The sequence below is a fragment of the Leptosomus discolor genome, chromosome Z, assembly GCF_034619465.1.
Source record: "Leptosomus discolor isolate bLepDis1 chromosome Z, bLepDis1.hap2, whole genome shotgun sequence".
NCBI classification, from domain to species: domain Eukaryota; kingdom Metazoa; phylum Chordata; class Aves; order Leptosomiformes; family Leptosomidae; genus Leptosomus; species Leptosomus discolor.
In genome coordinates this window covers 5,405,061-5,430,203 of record NC_141419.1, presented here as the reverse complement: position 1 = coordinate 5,430,203, position 25,143 = coordinate 5,405,061, and the positions used below count along the sequence as shown (strand labels likewise).

The window sequence follows — 25,143 nt, the reverse complement described above, 5'->3', positions numbered from 1 at the left end:
CCGGCAGCGCCGGGGTGGGGGGGCAACACTCGCCCTTACCCTGGAGACACCCCGGTGACATCCAAGGGAGGGTCGCCGCACCGCCCCCGCGGCCACCTGCAGGCAGGCGGGAGGGGGGGGGGGGGGCGGGGGCCGGTACGGGCGGGGCCTCCCGCAGCCCGGCCCCGCCTCGCAGAAACTTTCCGTCGGCGCCGGGCGCTCGGCGGGAGCCCGGAGCGGGGCCGGGGCCGGGGCCGGAGCCGGGGCTGCAGCTGCAGCCGGAGCCGGGCGGGCCCGGTCCTATGGGCAGCGGCTGCCGGCGGTGCGGGGCGGTGCGGGGCGCTGCCCGCCGCGGCCATGTCCGCCGAGGCTGCACCTGCGGCGGGCGGCGAGCGGGAGCCGGAGCGGGGCGGCGGCGGCGGCGGCGGCGGCTCGGTGGCGACGGCGACGGCGACGGCGGCGGCTGCCCCCCCGGCCCGGCGGAGGAAGGCCCGGGCGGGCTCGCTGCGCCGGGCCCTCAGCTGGCTCCGCGGCCGGCGGCGGCGGCGCAAGGACGGCAGCCCCCGGGCTGGGGCGGAGGGGCGAGGTGAGGGGCGAGGGGGCGGCTGGGGGGCAGGGGGGGAGGTGGCCGTGGCCGTGGGGTGGGTAAGGAGGGGTCGGGGGGGGTGAGCAAGGAGGGGTCAGGGTGGTGGCTGTGGAGGGCTCAAGATGGTGGCTGAGGTGGGGTCATGGCAGTGGCCACGAAAGAAGTCACAGTGGTGACCATGGAGGTGGCCAAGGAGAGCTCAAGGTGGTGGCCATGGAGGTGGACATGGAGCCGTCACAGTGGAAGCCAAGGAAGGTCGAAGTGGTGGCCGTGGAGGTGGCCAAAGAGGGCCTTGGTGGCAGCTGAGGAGGGGTGGAGGTGCTGGCCGTGAAGGTGGCCAAAGAGGGATCGCGGTGGTGGCTGAAAAGGAGTCAAGGTGGTGGCCAAGGAGGGGTGGCAGTGCTGGTCGTGGTGGTGGCCAGGAGGAGTGGAGGCGCTGGCCATGGTGGCAGCAGAAGTGGCTGAAGGGGGGGTGAAGGAGGTGGTGGTCGTGGTGGCCATGGGAGCTGTGCTGGTCACGGTGGCCATCGCTGCGGTGGCTGTGGCAGCAGGCCTGATCCGGCAGTCCCTGGTGCAATCTCGCCCCTGCCCTGAGGGCTGGTGCCGGTTCACTGGGTAGGTTCTCTCTCCGCTGAGTCAGAAGGTCACTGGGGCTGAGGGAAACCTGGAGGGACGCCAGCCCCTGCTGCCTCCTCCTTCTCCTCCTCCTCCTGGGCAGGGTGTTTGCGTGCTCCAGGTGTGGCCCTTCCTGTCCTAGATATGGCCCTCACCCCGGCCAGTTTGCGGGTGCTGCCTCCATAGCCCAGTCACGTCCCTGCCACCTTGACCAGGACAATCCTGCAGCAGAAGGTGCTGTGGCTGCCCTCTCTTTGCTGCCTCGGGGCCGTGTTACGGGGATCCGTGGGCTCAGCCCAGCTTCCCGTGGGCTGGGACCTTCAGCAGAGCAATGGGTGGTGGCGTGTCTGGTCATGCTCGTCTCCTTGGCGCGCTTGTTTTGCAGTAGTAGGTGTCCTGGCGAGGCAGCAGTCGCTGGAGGTATCACCCTGTGCAGCAGAGAAGCGCTCAGCCTCTCCCACCCCATGCCATCAGGGACGTCGTCCACCTCACGCCACTGCCCTCCTTGCAGGGCACCCCCAGTGGGGACATCGCCACGCTTTTGCTAAGGGAGGGGCCACTTCTGTGGCACCCAAACGCAGCAGGATGCCGTTGCCTGGGACTTTCTTCCTCAGTTTGCCCCAGGGAGTGAATTTCCAGGCACCCAGGACTGCGTGCAGGCGTGTTTACTGCTTGGAGAAGCACACGGAGATCTGTGATAGGAGAGGAGTGGCTGTGGAAAGGCAAAAGGGTCTCGAGAAGAGGCTGAGCTCTCTGCTTAGCCGGTCCATTGGATGCTGCCGGTGCCTCCCTCCCGGCCCACTGTGCGTGGACGCCGCTGCCACGGCCCAACACTGAAACCTGAGCAGAAAAAATGAGATGTGCCGGAGCATGTGATGTTCCTCTTTGCAGCGCAGAAACGCCCCCAGCAGCTCTGCCAGCCCTTTTTTTTTTTTTTCTTTTTTTCTTTTTTTTTGTTTTTCCCTAAAGTTGTAACATTCACCAGCTGATCCTCAAAATGCGAAGTCACTGCCCGTCGGGGTTGCGCCTCCAGCCCGCTCGCCGTGCCATCCCTCACAAGCACACCCTGCCGAAGCAGCCTGCCACTCATGCCAGCCGGGGCTCCGTCACCGCGCTGTCACTGTGCCGTTCCATTAGATATCCCAGTGTCCAGAGGAGCTGCTCTGAGCGCCCACCTGCCCCGGTCCATGCTGGTGATGGAGGTGCTGTGCAGTGCCACGGCCAGCCCCGGGGGCTGCAAGACCCTTCCCCTCCGGGCTGTGCTTTGGGCTGTGCTGGCAGCCCACGGCATTGTGCGTGGGGTCGGGAGGTACCACGTTCTACCTCGGTGGTGTGCAGCGGGGAAGCAGCGTGGATGTGCAATAGTTGCAGCTTGCATGCATGATTGAATCACCCTCCCTGCACACTTCCAGCGTGCAGAGTGTGCCGGGAGCCCCACCCTGCTTAACCGCCTCCGGCCTGGCTGCGGCCACGAGCGTCCTCAGGACACCACCAGCACGTGCCAGGGTTACCAGCATCCTTCCCTGCGAGATGGGGGATAACACTTCCCCGTATGACGGGGGTCGAGATGCTTCGAGCGGCAGTTTGGGCTGTGGAAATGGAAGGAGTGTCGGCTCCGGGAGTGCCATCTGCTTTCCCAGGGTGGCTGCAGAGCTTCACGCTGGAGCCGGTGGCATTGGCCACCACCACATGCAGCTCTGACCTGCCTGGAGGCTGCATCGGCCTCACTGCTGACACCACCAGCCCTCGGGCAGCAGGAGCTGGCTGGGCCCTGCCCCAGCTGGGAATTTTTCCAAATATCAGCTGGGAGCTGTGGGAAGGGGAGAGGGGAGAGCTTCAGCAGGTCCTCTGGGTGCCCTCGGCTTTCCCCTAGTGTCTGTGTGGTGCTGGGGGGTGGTTTGGATCAGGCCCATGACCCGGCAGCTCCTCATCACCCGGCCGTTCCCGCAGGTGGCTTTGGTCGTGGAGGGGGGACAGGGCAAGTCCGACCATCCCCGGTGCATCCTGGCTGCGGGGGTGTTGGGAGGGGCCGTGCAGGGTCTCAGTATGGCTCGGGAAGGAGGGAAGCCACCCCGGGGAGTCGCGGGTCAGGACTGGTTCCTCAGCCTGAGCATTTGCCCGTTCACGACCTGGGTGTCGGTGAGGTTGGAATTGCTCAGCACTGAAATCATGGGAGCAGGAGGATGAAAGTATTTCCACTTTGGATCAAACCCGTGGGTCCATCTAATCAGAGATCCCATCTCTGGCCGCTCAAACAGCTGAGCTGTGTAGAGGAATGATGCAGTAATCCTGCTCATGGGCAAGTTTCAGGGCACCTCTCCAGGGGGGAACACCAGCAGCTTTAGGCCGAGCAAGGGGGGATGGCTCCACCCCAGCTGGGAGCTGCGTCCTCTCCTGTTTCCCAACTGGACGCTCTGCCCTGTTTGGGCAAACGGGCCCCTCTGGCTGCAGCATCCCCTTTTTATGTTGGTGCAACTCTTTGCCACGAGGTAATTCCTGCTACGAGCTGTAACGCCCCAGCCTGGTGTGCAGTGGCTGCCAGGGTGCCGCCAGCCCCGGGCTGTTTTACCTGTACACAACCCGTCTGCTTTGAGCACCTCCATGGCCCCTTCCCTGTGGTATCCGAGCACCTCGCGATTCCTGACGTGTTTATTTCCACAATAAGCTTTGGAGGCAGAGAAAGAATTAACCCCTGGGCTGGGAACTGAGGCGGGGAGCATGGCTGGGCTGTACTGAGCATCAAACGCGAAACAAGGAATTGGGGTGCTTGGCCGGCTCTGGTTTGCTCCTGTGGCTGCTTTTTCCTGGTGGAAGCTGGGAGCAAGAAAGCTGAAAGCGTTTCCTTCTCTGTGAGCGCTGCCTGCGCCCCCCCCCATGAAGGCAGCCTGTTAACCCTCAGCGGTGTGGCAGGAGCGAGCCTGCTCCGGCTCCCCAGGCTCTCCGAGCGCGTGGTGGTGGGGTCCTGCAGCCTGCAAGTGGTTTTAGTCTGGTTTTTGGCTACTGCTTTATCTGAGTTTCGCAATAGACTTCTTAATTCCCTGATGAAGTAAAGGAATCGATGTTCCAGAAATATTAAATTAGAGTTGGCTTTTTTTTTTTTTCCCTTTCCTTTTTGATGGAAGCTTAGTCCGACAGCAACAGATTTCCTGACTGGGGACACACACTGCGATGTTAAAAATAAAGCTTTACAGGCGCACAGCTGCTTTATAACATCAGCAAGTGCTTGTTGAAGATGGTGCGGGGTGGCTTCGCCATGTGCGTGGTGAGCCGGCAGCAGCGCGGTGAGCAGCGAGTGGCAGCGGCTGGGCTGCGGTGGGGACCGTGCCGGTGCCACTGGGCTCAGTGGCGTGGGGTGGTGGTGGGACATGTGAGTCCTCGAGGTGATTTGGGGCTGGGTTGTTCCTGCGTGTTGCTGTGATAATAACTGAGATGTGAAATCTCCCCGGACACTTGATTTCCTCCATCCTCTACTGGCACGTGGTTTGGTGTAAACACAGGCTTTGTGTTTTAGACCTGAGCTTCTCAGCTCAAAGGAGGGAGGAGAGGGGTAGGCACTGCTGCCCCCACACCTCCTGCTCCCCGGGATTGTTCCCGTGCGTGTGTGGGAATGAGTTTGTTAATCTGCAAAGGGCAAAGAGTGACACTTCAGAAAATGTGAGCAGCAGGAATCCCCTGGCTGGCCTGAGCTGGCAATGGTGAGCGGCTCTGCAAACAAAGAGAGGTGTGTCTGCAACCACAGCTATTCCACCTGGAGACAACTGGAAGAATTACTCTTGCGAATAACGTTCCATAAGATCCGATAAAACTATTTCACCGGAGTCATGTTTCTCTTTAGAAGGAAGGTCTTCTTTCATAAGACAATATCATCATTGACTTTGACTCCAGCAGCGATGGGAACATAAGCCCTTGGAAGGTGAAGAGCTGGACAACGATGAAGTGAAAAAGCTTTTCCGTGCCAAGCGGGAGCTGGAGCCCTGGGCTGGTCCCCGTGGCTCCCACTGTGCACGGATAAATACCTTACCCAGAGCAGGGAGCTGAGCTCCCTCTGCTTCTGCGGGCTGGACCTGGAGCTGTCATCAGCAGAGCCAGCCTGGACTCCGGCTTGAGCAGGAAATCATTTGAAACCCTTCTGGTTATGTATTTCTGTTAATGATTGGGGATCTCAAGTGGGGTTTTTGTGTTACCTTTGCCTTGCTGAGCTTTACTTCCCCGTGATGGGAACAAGGGCTGAATTCCTTTCTCATTCAGGCAGCTCGGCTCCTGCTCCGTGTTTGCTTGGCCATGGGATCAGATTTAGAAAACATCAGGAGGGTTGGATAAAACACCAGGAGGGACGGATCCTTCCGCCGTGCCAGCACGGAGGGGTCACCACCGGCCTGTGCGTGGGCTGGCCGGTCTGAGCAAGGGAGCGTGTGACTTTGGGACGATCAGATGTGCTTGAAGCAGTCACGCCGTGATGACAAGATGTGTATCTCATGAGCAGCTTCCCCCCTGCCTCCTAGCTCCTTGTTATTATCAAAGTCCTCTCAATGAATAAAAATGGGGGTTTCTGGCCTGGAGAAGCGTCTCTTGCCCCCAGTTCCTCATTCTTGCTGGCTGGTCCACAACTGGGTTTTGTGGCATGCCCGCTGTGCCGCAATGGCATGCTGGGGAAGCTGCAAATGCTTCCCCTCCGCTGCCACGCTTTCCAAGCAGATTTGTGGGCACAGCAATTTCATCCCAGGTCTGGGAGGAAGGATGAGAGCAGCCAGCTGGCAGTGCAGCCTGTCCGTGGGTTTCAGAGGGGTTAGCGTCCCGAAGCAGCGATGGGGCAGCGATGCAGGATAAAGTGGGGTCTGGGGCGATGCTGGAGCATGAGCTGCTCTCAGCCCCCCCCAGCTACGGCAGGGACTGAAACGTGGGACCCAGGAGGAGCTGGAGCTGGGTCGCCCTGTGGCTGTGAGTTACCCCATTAGCCCCTTGATATTTATGGCACGCGTGGGCTTTGCTGGGTTCTTGGGGCTCAGAGCTGCCTTGGCACCTCCGAGGCTGTAGCTGGCTGTGGCTGGGGGCGGTGAAGCTTCGGTGCCGGCGGTGGCTGCGTTTGCTAGGCAGGTGCTGGCACAGAGGGCGTCTGTTTTGGGAGAGGAGGGGGAAGTGTCTTGCTGTATCTAGGGCAGTGTCGCAGGCTCCAGCCTCTCCTTTTCTTGCAGGGAGAGAAATAAAAATGCTTCACTGGGAAAGCTGTTGTGTGGGGCTGCGGAGGAGCCCCCTGTGACACCGGGGAGGGGGACTGAGCGGCACGGGGGGGGTCCGTGCACCCTGGTTTGGAGCTGCTGTGAGGGGTTGTACATCCCAGTGAGGCCCAGGAGGTGCTGGGCAGGCAGGGGAAGCCCTGTCCTGCGCTGGAGGTGCCCCCAACCGACCCAACTCTTGCACTCCAGGGCAAAAATCATCTCCCCCAGTCACTGGGCAGAGGCCTCTGATCTATTGCACTTGTGACCATGACCTTGTTTAATCCCAGCTGCACTGAGACGGAAAGGCTGTGCCTTGAACTGGGCACAGCCAGTAATGGGAATCAGGGAATAGTTTCCTGCTGGATCCTCCATTCCCTTAACAGCTCCCACAGCAGATGGGGCAGCAAACCCACAGGCACACTGGCACAATTGCCCCAGTGCCAGCACCGGGTGCCAGGCACTGTCTGTGGCACAAGGCGGTCTCTGCCCTGCTGAGCATGCCTTTTGGGCAGCAAACCAAGCTGTTGAGAAAATGAACCATCACTATTTCCATTGCGGAGAAGTCCAAAGATTAATTTATTGCCGATCACCTTGGGACATCAGGACAAAGCTGCCGGTTGATTTTTAATTTTTTTAATTTTTTTTTTAGATTTTGCATCGCCTCCCCAGCTTTGTGCCTTTCCCACAAAACCCTCCTTCCTATTTACCCCAGTCTTTGATGAATCACCAAAGGAACATAAACATTGCCAGCAGGAATTGCCCACCGCCTGGCTGGCTGACCCCTCCCTGCCCTCGCAGCATTTAATGTTCTAATTAAAAATCAGGAGGGAAAGCTGGAGGGGGTGGGGTGCAGGCTGGTGTACATGTTTGAGAACGGGCAGTGGTGGGGCTTGTCCGTGCAGCGTGGGCAGCTGTTGGAGCAGGGCTGCCTGTGCGCTGAGCTGCCCTTCCCCTGCCAGCCCCAACGGGCTCGCTGCTCGCCAAACCCCACGCAGCTGGAGCAGGGTCTGGAGCGGGGAGAAGCCGGGGTGCACCTGGGGAGGACATGGGAAGGAGATGCTGGTGGTGTGAGCCGACATGAATGCAGATGTTCTTGTGGTTTGCCTGGCTGTGACTTGTCCCAGAGACAGGAGTGACTGTGGAGAGGGTGGCAGGGGGTTAACCTCCACCTACGGGCGTGTGGGTGCTCGCCCTGAAGTTGGGCAACAGCTAGACCCAGCCCGTGTCCTTGGGCGCTGTGCTCCAGCCTTGGAAATCCTGTTCTAGCCTTGGCCATGCCAGTGCCAGGCTTGGCTGGGGTGTCCCCATGGGGTTTGGGACCCCCAAGACCCAGGAGGGGGAGGGAGGTCGTAGCTTCGGTTGTCGGAGCTGTGCTCAGGGACAGGCAGAAATGGTGGCGGCTCGGTGGAGCGTGGCGAACTCCAGGGGAGGTGGGAGCGGGGCCGGAGGCGAGCGCTGTGCCCAGCTTGTCCCCATGTTTGGGGATGTTTGGGGACCGGGGGTGGTCTGCCTTTGCCCGTTGGGCCTGGCTTGTGGCACCCACGCGTCCCTGCCAGAGGGATGGGGCTGGGAGGGTGCTGTGGATCCGACGGAGGATTCCAGCAGGCCCCTCCTCTCTGCCTGTACCATTGGCTCCGACACAGCCGCCTGCGAGAGCTGAGCTCCACCGGAGCCGGAGGGATGGGAGCCGGCGGCTGAGAGCCGTCGTCTCCCGCGGCCGCCCGGGCCACACCGGAGCCCGCTCGGCTCCGCCATGTAGCGCCCCGGCCTCCTCCACCCGGCCGTGGTGGAGGGCGAGAGCGGCCTCATGGGCAACGCGCACCGCAAGAAGAGCCCGGTGGGCGTCAAGGCCGGCTCCTCCTGGCCCTTTGGCCGTGCCGGGAAACCGGGGGCAGGTAGGAGCGATGGGGCTGCCTGGGGAGGGGCCACAGGGGGGGGTCCTGGCTCGGTGTCTTTTGAGGGGGTCGCGCTGGGAAAGTTCACCGCCTCTGCTCTTCCCCACCCCGGCGTGGGGCCGGGCAGGACCTGAGCTATTGCGGCTGGAGGCTTCGCTCTCCACTGCCCTCCCCGTGCTGGGGGTGTGGGGACAGGATCAGACCCTCTGATCCCAAGTGACGGAGCTGGGGAAGAGCCTCCGGCTGCACACAGGGGCTGCGCCGACATGCCGGGGACCAGCCATCGGCTCGCCTGCGCTATCAGGATGGAGACCATCCGCTGAATTAGTTACCGATTTGTTTTTCTAAGTGGCGTCCCAGCTGTTAGAGCAGGGACCCAGGGCTGCCGGCGTCGCCTTCCTCCCCAGCCTCCTCTCCCATCCCGTGCCTCGGTTTCCCTCGCTGCGCCCTGGGAGTGTTCGCAGAGAGCACCAAGCTGCTCCCCCCTGCATCCGTCCTGCGCAGCTTGCCCACCTCGCTCTGTACCCGTCTGCCTGTCCGTCCGTGCACTGATTGCTCTGCTTCTTTGTGCTCCGGCTCCGCGGATGCAGCTGAAAATCCCAGGAGGAGGCGTGGGGTGGGGAGAGCTCTTTTCTGCAGGGAAGAGGAGTGAGGGAAAGGGTCCCACACCAGCCTGGACCCACATAGTGAACCATCAGGCCCTTCAGGTGCCCGGTCCCAGCGAGCTCCCTCCGCGGTTCCTCCGTCAGAGCGGGGCAATGCGAGCAGGGAAAGTCTCTTGCAGTAATGTCGTCCCCATCCCAGGGTTGCTGATTTTCCCGCTGATGTTGTTAAACCGTCCCTGTGTCCTCCGAAGTCAGGGAAGGGGACTTGATGGGCGAGTGGGCGGGGGTCCAGGGTCTGTAAGAGCGGGGTTAGTTGGTCCAGGGGGGTGGTAACTGGGTGATTTTTTCCTGCCAGTCCTGGCCCCGCCGTCTCTCCTGCCCTTGGCTGCCCTGTTTCCCTTGGTCTTTACGGTCAGCAGCTGTCCGGGTGCAGTGAGCCGAGTTGTCCACAGGTTAAACAGGGTCTGGAGTCAACCCCTCGCAGGCTTGGGGAGGTACCACGCCAACCCAAACTGCCCCGGAGAGGTTGGGGCCAGGATGGGGAGAGGGTGCCGAAATGCCCTGGCCGGCAGCATCAGCTTGGTGCCTGGGGAAACTGAGGCAGGAGTGGTTACACCAACCACCTGTGGCCACGCAGGGACGACATCTCCTTCGCCACAGGCTCTCCGCCGTCCACCTCTCCTTGCTGGCTGGCTGTGATCTCCTCTCCACTGAAGTCATCCTCCCGTCGTGGTCTCCACGTGGGACGGGCTTGGTGCCACCAGCCAGGCTGTGTCATAGCCAGGCTCCTGCTCCTCTCTGGCTCTGCCAGACACTGTCCCTTTGCCTCTGCCCTGAACCGCCACGATGCAGATGATGGGGTGAGCTGCCTCCCTGGGAGAGGTGGTCTGGGGGCTCGTGCAAGCATTCCTGGCGCAGTCCTTGCCCTTTTCTTGTACCGTCCCCGTCCAGACCTCCATCTCCTCTCCATCCCCCTGCCAGGCTTTGGTGCCCCTTGCCAGTCCCTGAACCAGGACCACGAGGCTGCCAGGGATGCATGCCACTGCTGCTACCCTTCCCCAGGGCTGGCCGGGAGAAGCCCTGCTCCATTTCGGATGCCCTGAAATGGGTGCAGTGTGGGACCGTGCAATACAGCTGGGGCAGATCCTGCGAGGCGAGGGCTGGTGCTGGGGCCGAAGGCCGTGGGGTGGAAGGTGCTGAGAAAACATGGGGCGAGTTGTGTTTGTTCTCTGCGGTGGCTCCATGGCAACGGTGCTGCGGCCACAAAGCGAAAGAATTTGCATTGTGTCGCTTCAGCATTTCGGAGGGCGAAGCCGGGATCACCGGCTGGGGGCAGGGTGCTCCGGCACCCGCCGGATGGGCCCCCATGGTGGCTTTTGTCTTGCCGCTCACTCAGACTCTGGGAGACCTTGCATGCTTTTGGATTTTGGGTCAGAGGCTAATTGTATATCGCAGGCAACGGGACCGGTATCCCCCAGTTCCCATCTCTCCGTCTCCGGCGGCTTGGGAGCAGCAGTTTGGCCCCGCCGTGCCCACTGCCAGCAGGTCAGGCCTGGGCAGGCATCAGCAGCTGCCTTTGAGCTTCTGCCATGCGCGTGGCGGCGTGGGCACCCGCTGCCTTTTGATCCTGAAGGGCCAGAGCAGCGGTCCCCAGGGACAGAGTTGGCCAGGCAGGAGCCTCTGGAGCATGGCTGAGGGTTGCCGGGATCACTCTACCTACTGCAGGCAGCTGCCTGCAACCTGCTCCCTGCCACCTGGGCCTCCCCGCTCTGCTTCACCAGTGCCAAACCCCCATGCCCCCATCCCCATGCCGGAGAGAGGCCCAGCTTTGCTCTGGGGTGCATCCCCTGCCTCTCCTCCGTGGGCTGGTTTGTAGTGGGAGCTGCCGGGGAAGGTCCTTGAGCACCAGGGAGACCGAAGCCTCTTATCTCCTCCTTATCAGGACAGCCCCGCCGGGCCCTGCTGAGTCAGGGTGGAGGAACGTGGCGGCCGGCCAGGCTGCGCCCCACAGAGTCAGCGGGGATACGGCTGCAGCCGGCGTGGGGCTCCCTGGATGCAGGGTCCCCTGGCACCCGCATCCCCATCGATAGGTGCTGGGGCGGGTTGCAGGGGCAGACATCCTTGGGTGAGGCAGGTTTGAAGCGAGGGGTGACCCGTGGCCATGAGGCTCCCCAGCAGCGGGCACCAGTGCCTGCCCTAGCCAGGGCACTGGTGGTGGAGCCCCTCAGCAGCCCTGGCGCTTGCCACGCAGCTCTGGGGTGGGCTGAGCAGCTCTGGGCGTCTTTTTCCTTCACAGCCGCTCTTTGTGCCAGACTCACACTGGGCTGGCTCTGCAAACAGCCTGGGGAGTAGATAAGGGCAGGGGCCCACCCCAATGTACTGAGATTTACATAGGCGCTTTCTCTGGGCACTGCCAGCCCGGCACATTGGCCTGCCGGACTCACCTGCTGGCATCCTGCTGCTGGCTGGGAGGGCTGAGCCCTTCCCGGTGCCTCCTCCTGCTCCTGGAGCAGGGGAGGAGGTGATCTGCGGGTGTCCCGGGCAGGCAGCTGCCTCCAGTGCTCAGCTCTGACATGCCAGGGCCGTGCCCGCTTGGCAGGCGCCCCGTCACCAAGAGGCAGGGATGGGACCCGCCGTTCTGCTGCTGGTTATCCCCCCCCCCCCCCCATTTTGGTGGCTGCCCCTCAGCCCCGTCTGACGGCTCCTCTCCCATCTCCTCCCGTGATCCTGCGTTGCCGTGTCTGTCTCAATCCCCTGTGAAGGATCGGCAGCTCCTCGGTGCTTCCTTGACACCTTCTGCCAGCGCTGCCGAGTGAGAAACCCGCGGGCAGGAGCAGGGCTGGGTGCTGCTTGCAGGACGGTGGATCCGTGCACGGAAAAACCTGCAAGGTCTTGTCCCTAATCCGTCTCCTGGATTTGCTCCTGCGTGGAGCCAAGTACCTGCTGTGACAGGCACGCCTGCCATTTACAGAGCACCCTCGGTACCCTGCAAACACGCCGGGCATGACGGCACGCGCCGTGGGGACGCAGCCAGCTCCGAGCGCCACGGCAGGGAACCGCGCAGGCGCCGCGGCGGCGTGCATGGGAGGTAGAGGAGAGGACACCGAGGGAAGGTGAAGTGGGGCTGTAATAAAGCTATGGACTTTGGCATAGCTCCGGGGAGGGAGGAGGTGCCGGTGGCCCATCACCGACTGTGTGTGCCGCCGGCGTCGCCTCTGTGGCCCCGCGTCGCTTTCGAGGCTCTGCCTGCCACCTTCTCCCGCCCCACGCTCCCCATCTGGGCCGTTCCCACCCGGATCCGGCTCCTGGCCGGGGAAGGTTGTTATTTACCTTCAAACCTGTTTGGTGGCTTCTCTGGGGAGGGGACGAGCGTGGGGTGGGGATGTGGTGGGACGGAGGCTCGCTGGGCTGGAACAGGGACTGGGGATGGGAGTGAGGCACAATCAGGCATCGGGGTAGTCCTGCCTCCCTCCGCGGTGCTGGGACCCCACCGTGGGCTGCTGCCAGACCCTCGCCGGGGTCCGTGATAACACGTGGAACAAGAGACATTGCATGTCACTGCACTGGGGCAGCAGCAAGGTCAGGGCCGAGTTGGCTGTGGCACAGCTGCGCTGCACAACCAGGTGGGCTCCTGCCATGACTGCAGCCGCGGCTGGAGGCAACTGGCCAGGCTGGCTGGGCGATGGCTCTCCTCCGAGTGGGATTTCACCCTGCGCTGGCGCCTTTGCCATGGCCCGTTGGCTCGCCGGGGCGATGCAGGGGCAGTTTTCTGCACTGTGGTTTAGAGGAAGAAAAACAATCCAAGTTTGTTTTCCCATTTGAAATTAATTTTATTTCTGCCTCTGCGTAGGATTGTGTTTGAGAGTCGAGCCAGCAGCGCAGATTGGGTCGTGTTTATTTGCTTTGTGGAGATGTTTTCCTGGCTGAAGCAGCAGCCCCCAAGTGAGGCCGAGGGCAGGCTGCAGCCCCTGGGCTGGCAGTGGGGGGCTGTGTGGCCGGAGCCACAGTAAATATTATTGTGCTCTTATCCTGCCTGGAGAGAGCACGGTCCCGCAGCGTGTCCCTGGGCATGGATCCTGTGCGGAGACAACAAGGGCTTGGGGAACAAGGGTGGCTGGGCTGGTTGCCTCCATTGGGCCGTGGCCCCTGGCCACCCGGCCTCCCTCACCGGTGGGGCGCAGAGGTGGAGCAGGGGGGCGCAGGCGGGTGCCAGGTCCCACCCAGGGCCACGGAGCTGCCTGAGCGGAGGTGATGGGCCCAGGGGAAGGATGGACACGCTCAGGCTCGTAAAGAGGCGGCGTCGCTCCCGACGGGGAGATGCTGGCAGGGCTGCGGGCACCGTCCCGCTGGCTGGGGAACTGTCTGGCTGTGCTACAGTGGGAGAGGCCGATCCAGAGGGAGCAGAGGGGCTGGATGCTGGAGCAGAGCACGGGGGCTCTTGCAGCTGTGGCAGGGTCCATGTGCTGACTGCTTCGTGGGGCTCTCGGGACTGGGGTTCATGGTGCACCCCATTGACGTTATCCACGCTTACGGCATCTGCAGGCAACTGCTGCTTTGCCCGTCTCCAGCACAGGGAGCAGAGCACTCCCCAAGCCTGAGTGCATGCCTGGGTGGTGCTGGCCAATGCCTGGGAGCAGTGCGATGGGAAGGAGCCCCAAAGTGGTGGGAGAGCATCAACCCCCTGGGGCAGGAGGTCTTCTTGTCGCCTTCTTGCTGCTCTCTGCACCGCCCTGGCTGCCGGGAGAAGGGAAGCCAGGTCTCCATCCCACTGAGCAGGAGGACACACGCAGGCAGGTTCTCCTCCCCTTCCTCCCCTGGGGACCTTGCAGCCCCTTCCCGCCCCCCCTCCTCCCCATTTTTCTCCGGTGAGTCAGTGGTGGTGGAAGGGGCGGGCAGGGAGCTGCGCTGCCTGTTCCCTGCCTCCTGCCGCAGGACCCGCTGCTGTGCGAGGAGAAGACAAGTCGAGGCAGTGCCGTGCAGGCAGAGATGGATGTTTGCAGCTGAGGCTGGCCAAACCTGCTGCTTGCAGGAGGCACTGGCCTGGCGAGGAGGGGGACACGAGCCGGGATTTTCTCCTCCGGCTCTCCCCGCGTGAAGAGCAGCGTCGTGGCTAAACCAGCTCTGGGAGGGAGCTGGGCCAGCACCATATCCCGCTTGCAGCATCACTGGTCCAGGGCTGTACAGCCCTGGCTGTATTTCTCTGGGGTCTCACCTCTGGTCTTTGCCTTGTGCAGCCCTTCCCATTCCCAGCCCGGTGCCCTCCAACCACTCTCTGCCAGCGCAGAGTGGAGCAGGCAGAACTGAAGGCAGAGTGCCTGGGGTTCCCTGCTCCTTCCTATCATTTTGCCTTACTGCAGGGATGCTTTGCTCCCTCCAGACCATCCCTGGCAGTGGCAGCAGCAGGTACCAGCTCTGAGTCAGGGAGACCATCCTTGAGAGAGTGCCCAGCCCCGAGAGGCCTCTGGCTCCTTCTCTGGGAAGATCCCACTGCCACATGTGGATGAGGCACGTGTGTCAGATCAGCGATGCCGAGCCTGCAGGGGACAGGGCGATCCAGGGCTCATCACAAGGAATGCACGAGGGACGGGACGCCAGCTCTGACCGGGCGTGTTGCTACCGGCACTGGCTGCAGCTGTGGCGGCTTCCTCAGCCCACCAAGATCTTGCAGCCTCTGCCGCAGGATCAGGCCTCTCTCCCTCCTGGCTTCTCCCCCTTTTCTCTTCCCTTTTGCAGCAGGTTTCACTGTGTGTTGACAGAGCCAGGGCGAGGCTGTTTGGGCGAGGAGGACGCGGTAGCGAAGGTTGCAAGGAGTGGGAGGAGAAGCGTAGGCTGCTCTTCGCCTGCCGCCACCCTCCCCAGCATCAGCCCTCGGCACGAGGCTCCTCTGCGGCCAGGCAGTGCTGCTGCCCCGGCTGGGTGGTGGCCACAGCGCCCTGCCCGGATTATCCTTTGGGTGATTGCAGCCAGCGATGCTGAGCTCCTTGGGCCCCAAGCCGCAGAGGTGTCACACTCAGGAGAGGGACGCATGTCTCCGTCAGCAAGGGATGCTCTTGAGGCCCTTTGGGTCCTTGTGGGCCGTGTACATGGAGGAAGAGCAGGGACAGGCTGTCTGCCAGCACCTGGGAATGTCCATACAGCCCTGGGCAGCAGCTTCCACGTCTGCTGCCATCAGCAGACCTGTGGGGCTGAAGCTCAGCTGTGCCTGGACCTGGAGCGCAGGGGGGACTGTCCCCCTTTACCTGTGGGGGCTCCCAGAGCTCCCAGTGCCGTGAAGGGGGTCCCAGGTCCTTGTGAGCAGAACTGGACGCGCCATCCTGGGGGGCCGGATCCTTCCCTGCAGAGCCAGGAGTGGCACCACTCTCGGCTGTGTTTGCCCACCGTTGGCTGTGGCCCTCGCTGGGGCTCGTGATGGGCTGCCCGGAGAGGAGAGGGCAGCGTTCAGCGCAGCACGTGGCTGCTCGCTTTGTGCATCCTCAGCCCTTTAATTATGTCCCGTTTCCACTTGCGCTGTGAAAAGAGCTGCGGAGCGTCTGCCTGCAGCCGCCGGCACCTTCTGGGTGAGAGTGTGGGCAGCAGGGCTGATCCTGCCCGTGCTGGAGGCAGGGTGCTGGGTTATGCATAGCAGGGGCTGCAGGGCGCTGCTTCTATTTGTTATGGGCATGTAGGGGAAGAAATCCTCGCTAAGGCCAGAGCTGCCTGGCCGGGGACACAGAGGTGCCCTTTACAAGGTCAACTGTCCCTTAGGCTGCACGTTCAATGCCTGGGGTCCGGTGGGACCCTCGCTCTCTGCTTTGGGTAACGCTGCTCCATCTGCAGCCCAACCTCTGTCCTGCCGCAGTGAACCCTGGGGACAGCCCACGGGGAGCTGGCAGGGCAGAGGAAGGAGGCTTTGACATGAGAACGGCCCTGCCCACTGGGTAAATATGGGGAGCTCTTCACCTTTTAGGGCAAAACACCTGTAGGTAGCAGGGATGGAGCTCCCTGAGGCGTTGGGCACCCAGGGCTGACGGACAGGGCAAATTCCCCTTCTGCGTGGGGCGCCGCTGGTGCAGGCAGCCTGCCTGCTGCCTGCCAGACGGCGCAGGGCTCCCCAGCACCCACCACCCTGGGAGCACACAGCACCTCATGCAGTGGGGACAGGTGGTTGTCAGTGCCAGTGCCTGACTGCCCGTCATTTCTGCCCCTGCCTTCGTGAGCCCCCGTGCCAGTAGCTGGAGCTACTGGTTAGACTGGTCTGAGACCTCCTTCTCAGCACTGCCAGCTCTTGTGACCGTGACGTAGCCATGCTGGACGCCCTGTCCCTAAGGACAAACACCCTTTGCCCCATGATGGCTCACATCCCCCCACTGCGGGCTGAGCCGTGCTGGGAGCGGGGCTCTCCCTGGCAGGGCTGGGGGGGGGGGTATGGGGGGCTCTGGGTCCCCAGGGGCACTGGGGACAGACAAAGAGGGGGAATACCGGCACTGTTGGCTATGCATATCCCAAGGGCTGATGTTTGCTGGAGGAAAAGCCTCCCAGCTCCTCCCAGTTGGCCACACTGTTGTGGAAACGAGCAACTGGTTTGCAAGGATGCTGTGCCCAGCGGGGAGCAGGAGAGGAGGGTCCTGGAGGGGGTCACAGGGGTACAAGAGGGGGCAGCTGGGGAAATCCTGGCCCTGAGCCCAGCAGAACAGATCCGTGCCGGCCGTGCTGTGCGTGGGAGGAGGCTGGAGGGCTGGGGGCGAGCGGGGAGGCCAGAGGAGGGGCCCCCGCTCTCCTTCTCCTCTGATCGAGGAGTGTGGTGGGCGCAGCTGGGGCTGTCCCCTCCTGCCGCCGCGCAGCCGTCCCCGGGGTCAGCCTTCTCCCCGCACGCAGGCAGCTGCGCCAGAGCCTCTTCACCCGGCCGAGCATCCTCTCGCCGTGCGGATGAGGACGGAGAGAGGGAACTGGGGGCTGCTGGCATTCGCTTCACCAGAACACAGCTAGGCGAGAGCCACCCCGGCACAATAGGCAGAACCTCTGTGGGGGTAACGGAGCTCCCGCTCTTGTGGGCACCAGACCCTCTTCCCGGCCACCATGGTGGTTTTCATGGGCAGGAACCTCTCCTCGCTTCTGGCTTTCTTCAAGAAGAAAGGTGAGTGAGCGGGAGGGAGGGAGCAGCGCCTTGTCCTCACACAACCCCTGCCTGCCAGGACCCCTGCCTGCCTGGCACTGGGCACTCGCCCACCCGTAGTGGGCAGGGGGGGGCTGCCATCCCAGGGGGAGGGCAGGGAAGGTCACCCCAGTCGCAGCCTCGTCTGCTGGGAGGTTGACGGAATAAATCACTGCGCTTCTCTCGCCGGGAGGAAGCTCCGAGTGTGCTGGCGGGGGGGGGGGGGGGATATATGTGTGTGTCGAGTGAGGGGCTGCCGAAATTAGGGGAGAAAAGGGCTTAGGGGAAGGGGAGCGTGATGGGGGGGCTGTGGGGGGCTGTGGGTATCTCGTGTGCCCTACAGGGTCCCTCCACCAGCACAGGGGTCCCCTGCACCGCCGCCGGCTCTCCTGGCCTGGCCGTGTCCCCCGGTGCCCGCTCGCCGTGCGGTGGATGCCGGCGGAGCAGGGGCTGGTGTGGCGGCATGGCGCGGCAGGGTGGGCCGGCTCCATTGTTCGGGGCCTGCTCCTTTGTGCGCCGGAGCCGGAGCGCAGCTGCCTCGCTGCCTGGCTGGGCTGGCTGGGAGGGGACGGAGGGGGGGGGACACGGGGGACAGGGGAGGGGTGCGTGGTGCCGGCATGCTGAGCAGCAGGTGTCCGTGTCCCCGGGGTGCTGCCGCCAGCCCCGCTGCTTCCCTACGCTCGCCCTTCCCTTCCTCAGCCTGAAATTGTTGTGTTTTTTTCCGGCCAGGAAGAGTTTGAGGCGTCGCGGCAGGCAGCAGCGTGCAGGCAGGAGCAGGCAGGGCTGTGGCTGCTGTGCCCTGGCCAGGCGATGCCAGTCACAGCCCCCAGCAAGTGCCCGGAGTCATGGGCACCCCAGGGTTTTGGCGAGGGTTTGCCAGGAGGGGGCTGTGAGACAGGGCGTGGAGGGCCCTGTGCCGGCCCTGGCATGGCATATGAGGGCTCCAGCACCCGGGCGGCTTGGGGGGGTGGGATTCAGGTCCTCTGGGGTCTCTGCGCCAGGCTGTGCCTCAGTTTCCCTCGACTGTGTAGTTCCCAGCCTGCCTGGGCACAGAGTGAGTCCTTGCTCTTGGGGTGCTTTGCAAGGCCTGGGGATGATGCAACCCTCCAAAGGGAAAGTCATCGTCTTTCTATCCTCGTTTAATCCCCCCTGTGCTGCCCCTTTTCTGCTCAGCTGCCCACAGCCTGCCCACCTCGCTACTTCGTTTGCTCCTGACGAAGGTGCTGGGGAGGAGGGCAGTGCCGTGCCCCAGCTCCGCTCTGGCCAGCGGGGAGAAAACCCTGCGGCTTCACGGTGCAGACAGCCTGTCTCCGGCGTATCGACCGGCCGGGTAGAGCCTCGGGAGACCATTTCTTGCACAGGGTTTCCAGCACCCGGTTCAGAGATGAGCGGGTCATCCCAGGCTGGCTGTCATCGCCTGGAGCTTCTCCCAGCTCACTGGGGCCACATCCTGTGGGTGGGGGCGCATTGGTGGGAGCACGGCTGTGTTCCCCCCCCAAGCCACGCTGACTCGTCTGTCTCCGCAGGTCCTGCCAAGGGCGAGGCCGAGAAGCGGCTGAGTGTGCAGTACACGTCGAGCGAGGAATGCCCCGACAACGTCTTCTTCCCCAGCACACGGCCCCCGCACCTGGAGGAGCTGCACAACCAGGCTCAGCAGGGACTGAAGTCCTTGCAGCACCAGGGTAAGTGTCCCCAGCACCCGTGTGGCCTGGGGACACAGAGGGCACAGCTGGCCGGCCCCAGCTCCTGGCTGGCTGGGCTGCGTGGGCGGTGCGATGGGGCTGACCAGAGTCCAGCACTGGGGCTGGCAGCGGTGGCTGGGGTGTGCGGGCGGCAGTGCCGGACTCAGCAGCCGTTTTGCTGGTCGGCGGCTCCCCCAGATTTCCTGGGGGGATTTACCCCCTGCCTTCCCTCCACAGAGAAGCAGAAGCAGACCAAAAGTGCCTGGGACCGTGGGGACACCAGCAGCCTCCAGGTGAGCCCTGCCAAGGAGCCAGCTCTGCCCTGCAGTGCTCTCGGGGTGCCCTGGGGATGAGGGGACACAAGGTGGCCTCTCTGTCCCCCCGAGTGGTGTTTGGGGGCTGGAAGTAGATGGGGAACACGCTGAGGCTGCAGGACCATGGCTGGGGGGTTTGTGAGGTGGGAAGGGGCCGTGTGTCCCTTGGTGCTATCCCCTTTGCCCCATGATGAGTCCTCAGCCTCGGCACGTCCTGCCCTGCCTTGTGGGGCTCTGCCCGGGGACTCCCACCATGCCTGTGTCCCTCTGTCCCCCCCATCCTGCCCCACTGGTGTCCCCTGGCAGCCCCGAGTGAAGTGGGGTAATGTGGTGGTGCAACAGGGACCATCGGCCGTATCCAGCCCCATGGCCAGGCCCCTCCCTGGCTGCTGACGAGGAGAAACTCCCACTCTCTTGGCCAAGCTGGGCTTTGCTGTTTCCCTGGGCTCTGACCCCGCTGCCAATGCCTCACCCGCCCGTGTTTGCTCAAGCCTCTGCCTCCTGCTGGCTCTTGGCCCCCTTAACCCCTTGGAAGCAGGGGGACGGGAGCCCTTCGGTGGGCAGAGCCACTGGGGAAGCAGGGCCAGCTCAGGGCAGTGTGGTGGAGGGGCTGGGTGGTGGCTCCCACTGCTGTGTCTCATCCCGACCTCCGCCTGTGCTGGGAGATGCTTTGGAGAGATGGGGGGACACTGAAAGCTGTGCCCATCGCAGGGCTGTGCCTCTGCCTGAACCCAGGGGGCCACGTGTGTGCTGCGGGTCCCTGGCATGGCCACAGCGCTGCCTGCCTGTCCCTGTCCCCCCCCCCCCCCCCCATCTCAGCCCCACGCCCCTCTCCCAGCCATGGCAGCCCTCCAGCCCCAGGCTCTGGGGCACAGCAGGGCTGGGCGCAGCCATGGGGCTGTTTTCGGCTTGGCACAGTGGCAAGGCCGGCATTTCCCTCGGGTGCTCCTCCAGTGGGCTGGACCCCAGCTCGCTGGCTCTCTGGGGGGCTGCGAGGCCACGCCGGGGGTCCCTGGGGCTGCTCCCGGCCCTGCTCCTGGTGGGAGGACTCTGGATGCCGGCGTGGCTGACTCAGCCTTTGGCCCTCGGAGAAGCTTTTGTCTCGGCAGCGCTGGGCTGCGGAGTCAGTTTGCGGCGGAGAAGGGGCCTGGTGGGGGCCGGGGCAGGTCTGTCCCCGCAGCCCGGGGTCCGCCTGAGCCCCCTCTCTGCCCACACAGTCCTGCGCATCCTCGGAGGATGACAGCGTGTCCTTCCGGAGCCGGGCGGCCTCCTGTGCCACGGACAGCACCTCTGAGGACGCCCTCTCCATCCGCTCTGAGATGATCCAGCGAAAAGGTACCCGGCTGGGGGGCTGCGGCGCGGGGGGACGTAAGCTGAGGGGGTGCGAGGTGAGGCCAGGGCACATGGCAGGAAAGCTGGGCTCTGCGTTGGTGTGATCATGAGCCATTGCGGGGATTTGGGGGCCCTTGGAGAGAAGAGAGGAGCTCTGGCTGAGTCAGAGGGTTGGGGCTGGGCGAGGGGGACAGACAGACGGACGGATACCGTCTCCTCCCTGCTCAGACTGCGCAGCTGGCGCCTCTCCGGGCTGTGCCGAGTGCCTGAGCCCAGCTTGTTCTGGGGTATCTCCGGCAGTGGGGGGGTGCTGGGGCACTGGAGATGCCCTGGCCAGGGCCCCCCCTCACGCTGGCTGGACCCGCTCATGCCTCTCGCAGGTTCCACCTTCCGACCGCACGACTCCTTTCCCAAATCCTCGGAGAGGGCTGGCAAGAAGAGGAAGGAGAGGAGGACGACGGTGCTGGGCATCCCTCAGCATGTCCAGAAGGAGCTGGGTAAGTGTCGGGGGCAAGGGGGGGATTTTTAGGGTCCGATTTCATTGCCCAGGCTCTGTTTGCCTTGGCTCGGTGCCTCTGCCTTGGGATCACACCAGGTTCATCTCTCCCTGCTCCCAGGTCTCAGGAACAGCCGGGAATCCAAGGGACACCCCGAGGCTGATGGGCGAGGGCAGACTGGGCGCGGGGGCAGCCAGGCGCTGCAGCCCTTGCTGAACGGCGGGCAGGTCTCCGGCGACGCCATCCGCATCCCCACCATCGACGGGAAGCTGCAGCCGCTGTCTGTCCCCGGGGGTGCCCGCATCTGCCTGGGAGCCTTGGAGGAGGCAGACGCGGCCTTGAAGAAGCACATCGACCGGGTTTACTACGACGACACATTGCTGGGGAGGAAAACGGCAGCCAAGCTGTCGCCCATGGTGAGGCCAAAGTCGCTGGCCGTGCCGGGCATGACCACCAACGCCAGCCCCCCGGAGCTGCTGAGCCCCGTCATGTCCATCTCGCCTCAGGGCACCTACATGTCTAAGATCATCCCCAACGCCATCCTGCCACCCATGGTGGACGTGGTGGCCCTGACGCGGAGCAGCGTGCGGACGCTGAGCCGCTGCAGCCTGGTGTCATCCAGCCCAGCCTCGGTGCGCTCCCTTGCCCGCTTCTCGGAGCACAGCGCCCGCAGCCGCGAGCCCTCCTCCTCCAGCGACAACTGGAGCCACTCCCAGTCCACGGAGACCATCGTCTCCAACAGCTCCACCATCTCCTCCCAGGGTGGCTCCGACCGCCGGCAGCCCGAGGCGGTGCCGTGCGGTGAGGTGGATGCCACGGCTCGCACCGACACCGACCAAGTCAGCGTCTACAGCTCCGCCAGCTTTGCCAGCTCCTGCTCCAAGCCTGCTGCTGGCCCCATGCCTGCAGCCCCCGGGCTCCTGGCCGTGGGGGCCAGCAGCGGCCGGGCGTCCCCAGCCTATAGCACAAGCAGCCAGGCAGAGGGATCGGACACGGGCAGCCTGGCCAGCGAGCGCTCCTCCGCCCGCAGCGTCTCCCTCAGGAAGATGAAGAAGCCCCCGGCCCCCCCTCGCAGGACCTACTCGCTGCACCAGAAGGCCGAGGGGGAGCCCAAGGTGCTGGGATTGCCCCCTAAGCCTGACCGGCGGTCCCAGCGGGAGAGCAGCGTACCCTGGTCCCCGCGCCCCGAGCCCTTCAGCCCCACAGCCGAGGATGAGGTCTTCTCCCCGTCGTCGCTGAGCGAGACCAGCAGCCTCCGCTCCGAGAGCCTGGCCGGCGCCAGCTCCCCCGAGGCCTCGCGGGGCAGCCCCGGGGTGACGGTGGTGCTGAGGGAGCCCCAGGCCCAGCCCAAGTGGAGCTGCCCGGATGGGTCTGACCGCACCATGTCCCCTTCCAGCGGCTACTCCAGCCAGAGTGGGACACCCACGCTGCCCGCCAAGGGGCTGGGACCCCCGTCTGTGTCCCCGGGCAGGGCTCAGCCCCAGAAGCCAGACCGGATCTCCTCTCTGCAGTCGCCTGCGCTCTCCGTGTCCTCTTCCCTCACCTCCATCTCCTCCTCGGCCTCGGACCCAGCCCCCCCCGAGACGCTGCCCTGCCGCTTGGACCGGTTCGTCATCCCACCGCACCCCAAGGTTCCCGCTCCCTTCTCCCCACCACCCACCAAGCCCCAGCAGCCCGCAGCTCCCGTCGGCCCCCTCCTCCCCTCACCAGACCCACCAGCGCCCAGCACTGCCTACCGGGAGCCTTCGGCCAAGCCCAGCGGCAAGTCTCCACCGCCGTCACCGCCGCCTGCCTACCACCCGCCTCCCCCACCAGCGAAGAAGGCGGAGGGGAGCCCCCAGGCCACCAGCGAGGGCCCCACCGACACCACGTGGCCCCCACCGCCCCCACCAGCTCCTGAGGAGCACGACCTGTCCATGGCAGACTTCCCTCCGCCGGATGAAGCCTATTTTTCCAGCCTGCCTGATGTTGCGCCGGCTCCCGTGGCCGGGCAGAAAGCGGCGCTGAGCCCGGGGGCTGCGTCTTCGTCGTTCTCGGCCGCCGTCTCCTCGCGCAGCCAGCAGCAAGGCCCACCCGCTGGGGCACCGCAGCCGCCTTCCCCCACCGAGCCCCCTCCTGAGGCCATCGTGCCACCGCCGCCGCCTCTCCCCCCGCCCTCGGCTCCAGCTCTGCCACCCCAAACCAGCCTTAAGAAGGCAGCCAACGGCCCCCGGGCAGACACCAAGAAGGAGCCGGTGTCACGGAGCAAGAGCAGCCCCGTGCCCAAGGAGGACGCCAGCCTGCCCATCGTCACGCCCTCGCTGCTGCAGATGGTGCGGCTGCGCTCCGTGAGCGTGGAGCCGCCCGCCGGAGCCGGTGCCGGTGCCGAGGAGCGACTGGCACCCCAGAAGCCTGTCCGCCGGTCCCTATCCACACGGCAGCCCCCTCCTGCCAAAGACGCGGTGCCTTCGAATCAGCTCCACCACGCTGTGCACCTCAAGGCCACCGCCTTGTCCTCCGGTGAGGCTGCGGAGAAGCTGACGGGCAGCAGAGCGGCTCAGCCTGGCCCCGAGGGGCCCCCTGGGGATGGCCAGCTCTCCCCCAGGCACAAGTCACCGGCCTCCACTGCCAGCTTCATCTTTGCCAAGAGCTCTAGGAAGCTGGTGATCGAGACGGCCTCGTCCCCCGAGGTGCAGGCCGACCTGAAGAGGAACTTGGTGGCCGAGCTGATGAATTTCTCGGGTCAGCGCTCGGCAGCCCCGGCTGCCGCCCAGCAGGGCCCTGGCAAGGCACAAGCCCACCGAAAACCCAGCAAGATCCCCCCTCCAGTAGCCAAGAAGCCTTTGCTTGGCCCGGGGCCGGCTCCTTCCCCCCTGAGCCCAAAGGCACCAGGGGCAGAGGTGCTGGGCTCCGCCATGCCGGACGGGAAGGCCAAAGCAGTGCTGGCGGATGAGAGCAGGACTAAGCGTGAGCCGGCAGGGACGGCGGCCTCGGGGATGGAGAGCAGGAGCACCGCAGAGCCGCCATCTCAGAGCCCACAAGGTACGTGGGACGGGGGCCCGGTTCAGCCCTGCCGTGGGATGATGCCGCTGTAGGTTCTCAGGCTCCTGAGCTATAGGCTCCCAGCGCAGCATGCGGGCCGTGGTGGGGCTGGGGTGGCACCGGGACAGCTCGGCCGTGGGGCCAGACTTGGGGCAGGGCCGTGGGAAGCTGGGGCTCAATGTGGCTGATGGGCTTTTCCCTCCTGCCTTGCAGACGGACGGGGAGAGACGGCCTGAAGGACTGAAGCTGCAGGACTGGTGCCCCCGCGGACAGGAATCCAAATCTCTCAGGGACCTGGGCAGGTCAACGGACGAGTGTGGAACTGGCAACTAACTTAATACAGGAAGCAAACAGCCTTAGCCTCCACGGCCTTGATGATATTTATGCAAAAATGGTGTTGGTTTCACTTTCCTAAGTACTACAGCTTTACTTTGCTTTTTTTTTTTTTTTTTTTTTTTTTTTTTTACTGGACTCGAGGCCCGTGCCCAGAGCCAGCACCTCCTCCCCGCCGGGCTGCCGCTTGGTTTGCGCGTGCAGAGCAGAGCAGCCGTGCCGAGAGGAGCGCGGGGGCCGAAGATGCTGGAGCTGGAGCCGCTCTGCTCCGGGCCAGCCGGGCCCACGAGGAATCGAAGCACTTTGGACAAGGGAATGGGAAGGCTTCGGCCACGGCAGCACCCGAGGGGACACAGGCAGGAGCAGCAGGACAGGACGGAGGTGCTGGTTGGGAGGCACCAGGGCCTCGGCCCTTGAGGGAAAGGCAAGAGGGGGCTCTTGGCCAGCGCCGATCTCTGCCCGCAGCAGCGCAGGCCTTGGGCACTCGCCTGCTGCCCGGCACAGCCAGCCCGCAGCCGTGCTGGCCGCAGGGTGGAGAGGGAGCCCGGCTGCTCCGCGAGCTGGTCTTCAGGCCCTGGGCTCTGTCTGGGGTAAAGACTCGATTTCTGTTTCTGTAAAACTCGGGTCACATTTTGATTTTCTTCGATTGTAAAAAAAAAAAACCAACCAACCAAACCAAACCAAAAGCAACCAACCCTCTGCCGCCGAGTAGCTGCTCAGAGCTCTGTACCTGGCTGGTAAAAATGATGACCGAAGCTCGCTGCCTCCTGTGCTTCCTACCTTATGGCCACAGCCTCGCCACATGCGGCAGCTGCCCTGCCCGGCGCTGTTGGGCTCTGGGGCAGGCACAGCCCCCGAGCGGGCTGGCTCCCGGCACTGCTGCCTGCCGGCACTGCTGCCTGCCCACAGGGTGGGCAGGAGGCTCGGGCAGCACTAA

At 64.2% G+C, this 25,143-nt stretch overlaps 1 protein-coding gene across 1 annotated transcript; it reads left to right on the top strand.

The window, feature by feature from the left end:
• The first annotated feature begins 336 nt into the window (after positions 1-336).
• On the top strand, positions 337-24,109 carry NHSL3 (NHS like 3). Its single transcript, XM_086479995.1, has 7 exons — positions 337-565; positions 18,554-18,709; positions 18,947-19,002; positions 20,241-20,358; positions 20,736-20,852; positions 20,973-23,873; positions 24,087-24,109. Exons 1-7 carry the CDS (start codon positions 337-339, stop codon positions 24,107-24,109), a joined length of 3,600 nt encoding a protein of 1,199 aa, XP_086336121.1.
• Positions 24,110-25,143: the final 1,034 nt, after the last annotated feature.